This window comes from Hyla sarda, chromosome 4 (genome assembly GCF_029499605.1).
Source record: "Hyla sarda isolate aHylSar1 chromosome 4, aHylSar1.hap1, whole genome shotgun sequence".
NCBI classification, from domain to species: Eukaryota; Metazoa; Chordata; class Amphibia; order Anura; family Hylidae; genus Hyla; species Hyla sarda.
In genome coordinates this window covers 32,167,964-32,181,492 of record NC_079192.1, presented here as the reverse complement: position 1 = coordinate 32,181,492, position 13,529 = coordinate 32,167,964, and the positions used below count along the sequence as shown (strand labels likewise).

General features: G+C 45.6%; 1 protein-coding gene across 6 annotated transcripts in view; it reads left to right on the top strand.

The window, feature by feature from the left end:
- ODAD3 (outer dynein arm docking complex subunit 3) overlaps positions 1 to 13,529 on the top strand; it is a 39,693-nt gene that overhangs the window by 4,652 nt on the left and 21,512 nt on the right. For 3 of the 6 annotated variants that reach the window (XM_056570405.1, XM_056570404.1, XM_056570403.1), the window contains exons 2-5: positions 3,433 to 3,523; positions 3,787 to 3,908; positions 6,210 to 6,287; positions 10,268 to 10,447. In XM_056570405.1, coding sequence (XP_056426380.1) covers positions 3,439 to 3,523; positions 3,787 to 3,908; positions 6,210 to 6,287; positions 10,268 to 10,447 — 465 coding nt within the window. In that variant the 5' untranslated portion in view covers positions 3,433 to 3,438. Of the gene's footprint in view, positions 1 to 38; positions 221 to 3,432; positions 3,524 to 3,786; positions 3,909 to 6,209; positions 6,288 to 10,267; positions 10,448 to 13,529 lie in introns of those variants that run through there. The other 3 variants (XM_056570402.1, XM_056570407.1, XM_056570406.1) reach the window with 2 other exon arrangements.

The following is a 13,529-nucleotide window of genomic DNA, read 5'->3' as shown; positions in this document are numbered from 1 at the left end:
AAGATATTCGTCATATTTGAGGTAGTAGAAGGTTATCTTTTGTTAATTTAGCGAAAATGAAAGCTAGTTGGGTGATAAGAAACGACGTGAGGGGTACCAACATGGCTGATAGGTCCTTAGCCAATGGGGAGCTGTGTCTGCCGTTGTTAGGGAAACGGTTGCTTGGCAACAGAGTTGTTGAGGCACAGAGGAGCACAGGCTGCTGGAGACAGATAACAAGGTGAGTTTCCTGTATGTTCGTTTATGAAATAAAGATGCAAAACTACAACTCCCAGCATGCCCGGACAGCCTTCGGCTGTCCGGGCATGCTGGGAGTTGTAGTTTTGCAACATCTGGGTGGAAAACACTGCTCTATACACTAACTGGCCACTTTGCTAAACAAATAGCTAATCAGCCAATCACATGGAAGCAATTCAATGCATTTAGGCATGTAGATGTGGTCAAGACAAGTTGCCGAAGTTGAACCAGAACATCAGAATGGGGGAGAAAGGGGATATAAGTGACTTTGAATGTGGCATGGTTGTTGGTGCCAGAAGTATTTCACAAACTGGGAATTTCTGGGTATTTCACAAACTGCTGGTCTACTGAGATTTTTACGCACGACCATCCCCAGAGTTTACAGAAAACGGTCCGAAAAAGAGGAAATATCCAGTGAGCGGCAGTTGTGTGGTTGGAAATGTCTTTTTGATTTCAGGAGAATGGGCAGACTGGTTCAAGATAACAAAAAAGGCAATGTTTATTAAATTCAATTAACCACTGGTTACAACCAAGACGTGCAGAATACCGTTTCTGAACATTGAAGCAGATGGGCTACAGCAGCAGAAGACCGGGTGCCACTGGCTCCTGTTCCAATGGCCTCCATAGTCACCAGATCTCATCCAATAGATCACTGCTGGGAGGTGTTGGAACCAGAGATTCTCTTCATGGATCCGACAAATCTGCAGCAACTGTGTGATGTCATCATGTCCATATGGAGGGACTGTGTGATGTCATCATGTCCATATGGAGGAACTGTGTGATGTCATCATGTTCATATGGAGGAATTGTGTGATGTCATCACGTCCATATGGCAGAACTGTGTGATGTCATCATGTCCATATGGATGAACTGTGTGATGTCATCATGTCCATATGGAGGAACTGTGTGATGTCATCATGTCCATATGGAGGAACTGTGTGATGTCATCATGTCCATATGGAGGAACTGTGTGATGTCGTCATGTCCATATGGAGGAACTGTGTGATGTCATCATGTCCATATGGAGGAACTGTGTGATGTCATCATGTCTATATGGAGGAACTGTGTGATGTCATCATGTCTATATGTAGGAACTGTGTGATGTCATCATGTCCATATGGAGGAACTGTGTGATGTCATCATGTCCATATGGAGGAACTGTGTGATGTCATCATGTCCATATGGAGGAACTGTGTGATGTCATCATGTCTATATGTAGGAACTGTGTGATGTCATCATGTCCATATGGATGAACTGTGTGATGTCATCATGTCTATATGTAGGAACTGTGTGATGTCATCATGTGTATATGGGGGAACTGTGTGATGTCATCATGTCTATATGGAGGAACTGTGTGATGTCATCATGTCCATATGGAGGAACTGTGTGATGTCATCATGTCCATATGGATGAACTGTGTGATGTCATCATGTCTATATGTAGGAACTGTGTGATGTCATCATGTGTATATGGGGGAACTGTGTGATGTCATCATGTCCATATGGAGGAACTGTGTGATGTCATCATGTCTATATGAAGGAACTGTGTGATGTCATCATGTCTATATGGAGGAACTGTGTGATGTCATCATGTCCATATGGAGGAACTGTGTGATGTCATCATGTCTATATGAAGGAACTGTGTGATGTCATCATGTCCATATGGAGGAACTGTGTGATGTCATCATGTCTATATGTAGGAACTGTGTGATGTCATCATGTGTATATGGGGGAACTGTGTGATGTCATCATGTCCATATGGATGAACTGTGTGATGGCATCATGTCTATATGTAGGAACTGTGTGATGTCATCATGTCCATATGGAGGAACTGTGTGATGTCATCATGTCTATATGTAGGAACTGTGTGATGTCATCATGTGTATATGGGGGAACTGTGTGATGTCATCATGTCCATATGGAGGAACTGTGTGATGGCATCATGTCCATATGGGGGGAACTGTGTGATGTCATCATGTCCATATGGAAGAACTGTGTGATGTCATCATGTCCATATGGAGGAACTGTGTGATGTCATCATGTCCATATGGAGGAACTGTGTGATGTCATCATGTCCATATGGAGGAACTGTGTGATGTCATCATGTCCATATGGAGGAACTGTGTGATGTCATCATGTCTATATGGAGGAACTGTGTGATGTCATCATGTCCATATGGAGGAACTGTGTGATGTCATCATGTCTATATGTAGGAACTGTGTGATGTCATCATGTCCATATGGGGGAACTGTGTGATGTCATCATGTCCATATGGAGGAACTGTGTGATGTCATCATGTCCATATGGAGGAACTGTGTGATGTCATCATGTCTATATGGAGGAACTGTGTGATGTCATCATGTCCATATGGAGGAACTGTGTGATGTCATCATGTCTATATGGAGGAACTGTGTGATGTCATCATGTCTATATGGAGGAACTGTGTGATGTCATCATGTCCATATGGAGGAAAGATGTCATCATGTCCATATGGAGGAACTGTGTGATGTCATCATGTGTATATGGGGGAACTGTGTGATGTCATCATGTTCATATGGGGGAACTGTGTGATGTCATCATGTCCATATGGAAGAACTGTGTGATGTCATCATGTCCATATGGAGGAACTGTGTGATGTCATCATGTCCATATGGAGGAACTGTGTGATGTCATCATGTCCATATGGAGGAACTGTGTGATGTCATCATGTCCATATGGAGGAACTGTGTGATGTCATCATGTCCATATGGAGGAACTGTGTGATGTCATCATGTCTATATGTAGGAACTGTGTGATGTCATCATGTGTATATGGGGGAACTGTGTGATGTCATCATGTCCATATGGAGGAACTGTGTGATGTCATCATGTCCATATGGAGGAACTGTGTGATGTCATCATGTCCATATAGAGGAACTGTGTGATGTCATCATGTCTATATAGAGGAACTGTGTGATGTCATCATGTCCATATGGAGCAAAATCTCCAGAAATGAGGGAAATAAGACCGGGACTAGCAAGGTGTACCTATTAAAGTGGCCAGTGAGTGTGTGTGTGTGTGTGTGTGTATATATATATATGTGTGTGTGTGTGTATATATATATATATATATATATAGCATCACATTTAAGGGGGTACAGCCCCACTCCCATATCTTATGCCCATGTGAACTTACCTATATGTTTCCTCCTCTGTCAGGCAGCCATGCCCAGTACCGCGACTCTTTCCAGGGTGAAGCCTCCCATTCATGAGCAGATCACGGAGCTACAGAAGAAAATCCAGCTGCTGGGTAAGACATGGAGGGGGTCAACAGTGTCTCCCCAACCAGTGTACCTCCAGCTGTTGAAAAACTACAACTCCCAGCATGCCCGGACAGCCTTTGGCTGTCCGGGCATGCTGGGAGTTGTAGTTTTGCAATAGTAGGAGGCACCCTGATTGGGAAACACTGATATAAATGTATATGCAAATGTTCTAAATTTATTACAAAGCTTATAACAACAGGTTTAAGAGCAGTAATGTTTTTTTTCCCGAATTGTATATGATTTTTGGCAGATGGCGACCACAAGGCGTATCAGGAGAGCGCCAGCGCAGCCGTCCAGAAGAACTGGGAGACCATTCAGTTCCTGCGGCAGGAGAACAAGAAGCTGCATAAGAAGTTGGCTGATGCCCTTGCGGTAAGGTCCGAGAAGTGGATATGTATGTGGGGCTCACAATGGGATGAGAGTTTCACATCCTTAAAGGGGTACTCCCGTGGAAAACTTCTTATTTTTTTTTTTTAAATCAACTGGTGCCAGAAAGTTAAACAGATTTGTAAATTACTTCTATTAAAAAATCTTAACCCTTCCAGTACTTATTAGCTGCTGAATACTACAGAGGAAATAGTTTTCTTTTTGGAACACAGAGCTCTCTGCTGACATCGTGACCACAGTGCTCTCTGCTGACATCTCTGTCCATTTTAAGAACTGTCCAGAGTAGGAGAAAATCCCCATAGAAAACATATGCTGCTCTGGACTGTTCCTAAAATGGACAGAGATGTCAGCAGAGAGCACTGTGGTCATTATGTCAGCAGAGAGCTCTGTGTTCCAAAAATAAAACTATTTCCTCTGTAGTATTCAGCCCCTAAAAAGCACTGGAAGGATTAAGATTTTTTTAATAGAAGTAATTTACAAATCTGTTTAACTTTCTGGCACCAGTTGATTTAAAAAAAAAAAAAAAAATTCCACGGGAGTACCCCTTTAAAGTTTATTCAGGATAAGAAAAGATGTCCGCCTTCTTCCAAAAAGAGCGCCACACCCGTCTCTGGGTTGTGTCTGTCATGGCAGCTCAGCTGGTTTTGGAAGGAAACAGACATGTTGCTCCATTTTTCAACAGCATAGGGAGGTAAGTGTCTAATTGTATGTTTGGGTGGGGGGTAGGGGAGCTTTTTCTGACCTCTGGGACCCCAAGCTATCTCCAGAACAGGGCCCCTGCCCTCCCGCTGCATGGTTGGCACATGCTTCATGCACTGTCTATGGGGGCACCAGAGGTACCCAAATACAGCGTGAGCCCCCCAAGACATTGCTAGGGTCTTTTAGGGATTTTATAGATTACTTTTTTCCCCCACACCACACACCGGTATAAAAATATTAGAAACGTCATGCAGACATGTCAAAAGTTTTGATCAGTTGGGGTCTCAGTGTTGAGACAGTACAGTAGCAGGAGAAAGGAGATGCCCACAGGTCGGCGCTTACCAGACGTTGAATGAATCGTCCCAGGAGCAATTGATTTTCTTATTAGAATTTTATATTAGAATTTATAAGTAATCGGTCAGACGACGTGTTTCGAGGGTAACGCTACCCTCTTCCTCAGGTCCAGGGGGAATCAGTGTTGGTGCTCATTGCATAAGACCCCCCATTATACTCTATGGGCTATTGGGCAGACTAGATGGGCCAATTGGTTCTTATCTGCCGACACATTCTATGTTTCTATGTTATGTTTCTATGGAGCCCAACACCTGCAAAGTGTTGAATTGAGCACTAAGTCATGGAGTGGAGCGCTGCTATATCTAGCGATTGGTGGGGGTCTCAGCACTGAGATCCTGACTGAGCAAAACTTTTGACATATCTGTGTGACATGTCAAAATGTTTTTCTTTTTTATGACCATAATGCTTTAAGAAGTGGAGCTGTAATACCAGATGCAACACATGGACAGGTGTGGCACTGTTGTGAAAGGAAGGTTTTATTTTTATTTTTTTATTTTTTTTATAATGTCGAAATAACCCTTTCCCCAGCTATCACTATATAATAAGAACTTTTATCCATAGATGCATCCCCCCTGCCCCTACATAAGCCCCGCCATCTATACAGTTAAACATGGAGTTCATCCAAGGATCTAGAGCAGCGTTCTCCAACCTGTGGCTCTTAAAGGGGTACTCTGCTCCTTGATATCTTATCCCCCTATCCATAGGATCGGGGATAAGCTGTCTGATCACGGGGGTCCCGCCGACCAGACCCTGTGATCGGACATCTTATCCCCTATCTTTTGGATAGGGGATAAGATGTCTAGAGGCAGAGTATCCCTTTAAGCTCAGTGTTTTCCAAACAGTGTGTCTTCAGCTGTCCCGGCATCCCGGCTGTTTTAGGCTTCGTCCAGCCATGGTTGTCACTCCCCCCTCCATTCATGTCTATGGGAGGGGGTGTGATGGCTGTGGTCACTTGTAATCCGGTATGGAGCGGAGTTTGCTCCGTGCATGCAATTTACTGGGGTGCGGGCTGGAGATCGCAGGGGGTCCCAGCAGCCTAGCCCCAGTTATCAGACATCTTATGCCTTATCCTTTGGATAGGGAATAAAATGTCTAGCGGCGGAGTACCCCTTTAAGGAACAAGAAGACTGGATAAGTAATGCTACCATCTAAGTGATGTCTCTTCACCCAAGACTTAGGACATTCTCAGCATTGTCTTAGTACTAATCCATTTCTTCATTGTGTGCTCCTCAGGGTGATGAGAAGGTGATCAAGGAGGCTTTCCATAGTCATGTGGTGGAGAAGGCGGCTATGAGGAGCAAAAGTGGACAAGTAAGTGGTTATCTGCTCATTCATGTAACTATATAGGGAAATTCCAATCAGTGCCCCCCATGTGAATACCCACCTGAAATAGTGACTGCTTTCTGTATAGTAAGGAATGTGGGGGAACTTTCCTGGGATGTTGAATAACAACAGTCTGCACATTAGGTGTCACCAGCAGATCTCCATTGTCCTGTAAGGTCTGCTGGTGTCATGCAGACGTCTTCCTCTATAGATGACAAAAGATTACTGTATTATACAAAGTCTTCCAGAGTCCTAGGGCTGTGTGTGTGTTTTTTCCTTAAAGTGTACCTGTTGTTAACAAAAACGTTTTTTATAATGTAGATAATACCATTATATGTATATTTGTAATATACATTGAGTAAAAAATGTGTCTATTTTTGGGTGAAAAAAATGCGGTCCCTACAGATATTGTCTGTGGGTCTCTATGATGAGTCCAAATAAAGGAAATGAAGGTGGGACAAACAGGGCTCTGTGCAGGCTCCTGGCTCATCAATCATCCTCATGTGTGAGCCCATAGCATGTCACAGAGCCTCACTGCACAGAGCCCTGCTTGTCCGCGGTGCACAGAGCCCTGCTTGTCCTCCGTGCACAGAGCCCTGCTTGTCCTCAGTGCACAGAGCCCTGCTTGTCCTCAGTGCACAGAGCCCTGCTTGTCCTCAGTGCACAGAGCCCTGCTTGTCCTCAGTGCACAGAGCCCTGCTTGTCCTCAGTGTACAGAGCCCTGCTTGTCCTCAGTGTACAGAGCCCTGCTTGTCCTCAGTGTACAGAGCCCTGCTTGTCCTCAGTGTACAGAGCCCTGCTTGTCCTCAGTGTACAGAGCTCTGCTTGTCCTCAGTGTACAGAGCCCTGCTTGTCCTCAGTGTACAAAGCCCTACCTGTCCTCACTGTACAAAGCCCTGCTTGTCCTCAGTGTACAGAGCCCCACTTGTCCTCAGTGTACAGAGCCCTGCTTGTCCTCAGTATACAGAGCCCCGCTTGTCCTCAGTGTACAGAGCCCCGCTTGTTCTCAGTGTACAGAGCCCTGCTTGTCCTCCGTGTACAGAGCCATGGTTGTTCTCAGTGTACAGAGCCCTGCTTGTCCTCAGTGTACAGAGCCCTGCTTGTCCTCATTGTACAGAGCCCTGCTTGTCCTCAGTGTACAGAGCCCTGCTTGTCTTCAGTGCACAGAGCCCCGCTTGTCTTCAGTGCACAGAGCCCTGCTTGTCCTCAGTGTACAGAGCCCTGCTTGTCCTCACCGTACAGAGCCCTGCTTGTCCTCAGCTTACAGAGCCCTGCTTGTCTTCAGTGCACAGAGCCCTGCTTGTTCTCAGTGTACAGAGCCCCGCTTGTCCTCCGTGTACAGAGCCATGGTTGTTCTCAGTGTACAGAGCCCTGCTTGTCCTCAGTGTACAGAGCCCTGTTTGTCCTCAGTGCACAGAGCCCTGCTTGTCTTCAGTGCACAGATCCCTGCTTGTCTTCAGTGCACAGAGCCCTGCTTGTCTTCAGTGCACAGAGCCCTGCTTGTCCTCAGTGTACAGAGCCCTGCTTGTCCTCAGCATACAGAGCCCTGCTTGTCTTCAGCGCACAGAGCCCTGCTTGTCCTCAGTGTACAGAGCCCTGCTTGTCCTCAGTGTACAGAGCCCTGCTTGTCCTCAGTGTACAGAGCCCTGCCTGTCCTCACTGTACAAAGCCCTGCTTGTCCTCGGTGTACAGAGCCCTGCTTGTCCTCAGTGTACAGAGCCGTGCTTGTCCTCAGTGTACAGAGCCCTGCTTGTCCTCAGTGTACAGAGCCCTGCCTGTCCTCACTGTACAAAGCCCTGCTTGTCCTCGGTGTACAGAGCCCTGCTTGTCCTCAGTGTACAGAGCCCTGCTTGTCCTCAGAACCAGCCAAACAAACATTTTAGGCTCGTTTCTGCAGTACAATACCCACCTATTTACAAACTCTCCATGTTTATTGTCACACACAGTAATAGTACCCGCTTTGCATCCCAATAAAGTTGTTAGGCCCCCTCTGTTCTCTCAAATATAGATGTAGGCCCCCAAACTGCCCCCATATATAGTTGTAGGCCACCATACTGTCCCGCTTTGTTGCTCCACTGCTCCTCTGGTCTGGAGACCTATTGTTATGGCTCATAGCAGTAGGTCCCCGGTCTGCAGGGGCAGTGGAGCAACAAAGCTGATGGTAGTTACTGCCCACAGCAGCCCAGTGCCCGCGCTTCTGCTTTGCTGTCCTCCTGCTCTGCTCCTCGGTGCAGTGACATCAGCCTAACATTTATTTCAAAGTGGTCCAGACCAGTAACCAGTGGCTGTGGCTGCCATTACTGATTTTTTTTCAAGTACCCCCTGGTTGATGTTGAGAACCACTGGAGTCCTGTTTGTCCACCCTCACTTCCTGTATTTGGTCTCCTCACAGAGACACACACGGACAATAGCTGTAGGACAAACATATACACATTTTAAGCAATGTATATTACAAATATACATATAATGTTATTATCTACATTATATAAAGAGTTTGTGATAACGACAGGTACACTTAAACAATATTGTGGCCAAAAGCTAAATTTACAGTTGCAAAAAAAGTAACATTTAGATTGCTAATAAAATGTAGTCATAGACAATATACCTGAACTAATAGAACATGAACAGTTGTACTGTTCATGTCTTCTACTGAGCACGCTAAGTAAACATCCACAGAGCAGGGGGAAAATATGTAAACCCTTTGGAAATTACTTGGATTTCTGTATTGATTACTAATAAAATGTAGTCATAGACAATCACAATATACCTAAACAGAGAAGACACACACAGTTGCACTTTTCATGTATTTTATTAAGCACACTGAGTAAACACCCACAGTGCAGTGAATTACCGGGATTTCTGCATTGATACTAACAAAATGGGGTCTGATTGTTATATAAGTCACAATAATAAACAAACACTATCTAACTAAACTAATAACTGGTACTGTATATTGCTTGTGTCTTGTATGAAGCACATTGAGTAAATGTCCACCGGGTAGGGAAAAAAGTAAGTAAACCCTTGAATTTAAATTTTTTTTTTTTCTTAGATAAAAATATCAATGGTCTATGCTTAGGATAGACTATCAATATCACATAAGTGGGGGTCTGACCCTTGTTGTTTAAAAGGGGCCGCCCAGCCTTGGGGGAGCACAGATACCTCCTGTTTGTGTACACTGTTCCATACTCTGCCATACACTTATTAGCACTTGTACAATGTATTGCTGCCTTGTTCCATTTAAGACCTTTGGGTCTTTGTCTTGTTGCAGAACCAAATGTCTCGAGGCCATAAATGTCTTCTTTTATATATGTAGTCTCTTCTTAAATGTTTTCATACACGTTTGTACTCATTGTTTGCTGCGGATTTCACTCCAGAATACAGAATGGACAATTAATGGGGTACTCTGGCTTTATACAAAGGATAGGGGATAATATGTATGAGCTGGTGACCCCGGCGATCTTGGTCCAGCCCCTGGCATTCTGTGTCGGGCGCTGCCTTCCGAAACGGGGACGTGACGTCACAGCCACGCCCCCTAGTGACATCACGCCATGCCCCCTCCATTCATGTCTATGGGAGGGGGCGTGACGGACGTCACGCCCCCTCCCATAGACCTGAATGGAGGGGGCATGGCTGTGACGTCACTTCCCCATCTCTGAGGCAGCGCCCGGCACAGAATACCGGGGCTGCACCGAGATCGCGGGGGTCCCCAGCGATCATACATCTTATCCCCTATCCTTTGTATAGGGGATAAGATGTGTAAAGCCAGAATACCCCTTTAATAACTGATAGGTTGTGGATTTGAAAATGTACCATTCAGGCCTCTGGAAAAGTTGGGTTTTTAAGCTCTGTGGCATTGATTGCTTTGACTCATATTCACTGGTGGCACATTCACAATTTTCATTCGAGGACTCTAGGTGGGAGCAGATATTTGGGGATGCATTTTTAAGGTCTATTTGTTTTTCTCTCAGGCTGCTGTCCAGATAATGGACCAGAAACTCTGCGACAAGATCAAACGTCTCAACGCCTTACACCACCAGACAGAGGTTCGGAGGAAACGCTTGGAGGAACTGCAGACTATATACAAGCAGAACGCTGCTGGGGAGCAAGAGAAGCCAGAGAAAGATGGAGAGCTGGCACAGGAAGAGCGGGTAAATGCCCATCCGTCTGCTTTACCTAGGGTCGGCCTGTGGGCAGGACAGTAATGTGGTTGGTAGTATATAGTGTCCAGACAACTGACTAAGCGTACAGCAACCTTAACACCAATTCTGAGGTTTTACAGTAGTCACCAACCCCATAGTATTTCCAAATTACATGAGTTTTCCTTTATACTGTTTGGCTGCCAGCATACTGCTGTACACAGCTTTTCCAGAATCCTTATAGGCAACTGTACCTAGTAAGTAGCGATACATCCCTTCTTTATATTACTGAAGTGCCATTCAGTACCGTAAGCTTAGTGCAAAAATGGTAAAATGTGTGTGGTACCCCCTTCTGTGACCTAATTCTGTCCAGCTGGTTCTCATGTATAAAAATATATGTTTCCGGGAAAATAGGTTAAAGGGGTACTCTGCCCCTAGACATATTATCCCCTATCCAAAGGATAAGGGATAAGATGTCTGATCGCGGGGGTCCTGTCGCTGGGGTCCTGATCTCCCTGCTGTACCCGCCATTCGTTTAGAGCGTCGGGTGCAGCGCCGGAGGTTCTCGATGTCACGATCACGCCCCCCTCGTGATGCCACGGCCACGCCCCCTCAGTGCAAGTCTATGGGAGACTGCCGTCACGCCCCCTTCCACAGACTTGCATTGAGGGGGCGAGGCCATGATGTCACGAGTCTCCGCCCTGCATAGCCAGTCATCCGGCATGGAGCGAAGTTCACTGGATGTCTGGGGTGCTACAGCCAAAATCGCAGGAGTCCCCAGCGGCGGGACCCAGGCGATCAGACATCTTATCCCCTATCCTTTGGATAGGGGATAAGATGTCTAGGGGGGGAGTCCTCCTTTAAGAGTATGTTCACACAATATGGATCTATTGCAGATTTCCTATAACAATAAATCCACAGCAGTATCTGGGCGTATCTGCCCATATATCCTAACAATCAACATGGATGCTGCCACTGCTCTCATGGGAGGGGTCACTTAGCTTTTCTAGAGTCCTCAATGACAAATGTGCTTTGTCACGTAGGATGACACTTGTATCTTTGGATTAGAAATAACATAGCTACACTAGTCCTCAATTTATGTGTGGTCTGGCAACTCATTTCCGCTGACATAATGGAACCAATCTGTAATGCCTGAGGACAGGTAGCGCTGCTTATGGAAGAAAGCAACTGTGTTTTTTTTAAGTCTCAAATGTAGAAGAAAAGAAGACCGCACTCACCACGGTGAGTGCGGTCTTCTTTTCTTCTACATTTGAGACTTTTACTGCATTGTACCTGGGACTACGCACCACCGGATCCTAGTCATAGGCTGGTTCATAGAGGTCTGCTACTAGCTGTGTGCACTTAACCCCTCCAGCAGAGCAAGTGCCGGTCCGTTACCCCTTTGATTCATATGTTTTTTGTTTTTTTTTATCCTCTTTGTAGGGGCTGTCCCAGGATTAAAAGGTAAAAGGGGTACTCCACTGGAAAACATTTTTTTATTTTTTTTTTATTAACTGGGGCCAGAAAGTTAAACAGATTTGTAAATTACTTCTATTAAAAAATCCAAAATCTTCCAGTACTTGTTAGCTGCTGTATGCTCCACAGGAAGTTCTTTTCTTTTTGGATTTCCTTTCTGTCTGACCACAGTGCTCTCTGCTGACACCTCTGTCCATTTCAGGGACTGTCCAGACCAGGAGAGGTTTGCTATGTCGGATTTGCTTGTACTCTAGACAGTTCCTGAGACAGACAGAGGTGTCAGCAGAGAGCACTGTGGTCAGACAGAAAATAACAACTCAACTTCAGCAGCTGATAAGTACTGAAAGGATTAAGAAGTAGAAGTAATTTACAAATCTGTTTAACTTTCTGGAGCCAGTTGATAGTAGGAGCAAATCCCCATAGCAAACCTCGTCTGCTCTGGACAGTTCCTGACATGGACAGAGGTGTCAGCAGAGAGCACTGTGGTCAGACAGAAAGGAAGTTGAAAAAGAAAATAACTTCCTCTGTAGTGTACAGCAGCTGATAAGTACTGGGAGGATTAAGATTTTTAAATAGAAGTAATTTACAAATATGTTTAACTTTCTGACACCAGGTGATTTGAAAAAATTGTTTTCCAGCGGAGTACCCCATTTAAGCCAGGTTCACATTACAATTCGTGCCTCCGAGGCACCGATACGTTGACAAAATCTCAAAATCTGCTGTCGACGTATCTGTGCTCGAATTTGCACAGGCCCCATTAAGTTCAATGACCCGAATGTATTTTCTGATTGTATTTGAGTTTTCTGATTGTATACGAGTTTTGACCACACTTTTCAGTCTGGGGGAACTTGGAAAATGACTCAAAAGTAGTCACTAGCTGACTACACTTGGGTCATCGAACTCAATGGGGCCCGTGCTGATCCGTGCACCCATACGATGGCAACTGATTTTGCTGACGTATCTGTGCTTTAGAGACATGAATCATAATGTGAACGCAGTCTTAGCACCTATGTACAGGGTAGGGGATAACTAGGTTTTTGGTGGGGGTCTGACCATTGACACCCGACCAATCACGAGAACGGAGGCCACTCTATATTGGACTTCCAAACATACCTGAGCTCTGTACTTGGGTATATTCCAAAGTCCTGTAGAGAGTGACTAGAGTGGTGACCGAGCATGTGCATTTGACCTCGGTTCTTGGAATTGGTGACTGTCCCAGTGGTTGAACCCACCACGATCACCTATTTATAACCTGTGGACAGGTGATCATTTTTAACCTTGAGATGACCCCTTTATTAGACATACAGTGACCCCCTCGACCTACGATGGCCCCGACATACGATCATTTCAACATGCGATGGCCTCTCAGAGGCAGCATCAACATACGATGCTTTTGTATGTCGGGGCCATCGCATAAACGGCTATCCTGCAGCGCAGACTGCTTCAGCTGACACCGGATAGCCGTTTACGGTGCCCCGTGTGGTCCGCTGACGATCACTTACCTGTCCTTGGGGCTCCGGCGCGTCCTCTTCGGGATCCCCTGCATCGTCGGCGTTCTGCATCATCGTCATCACGTCGCTGCGCACGCCGTCCCGTCATCCAATAGGAGCAGCGTGCG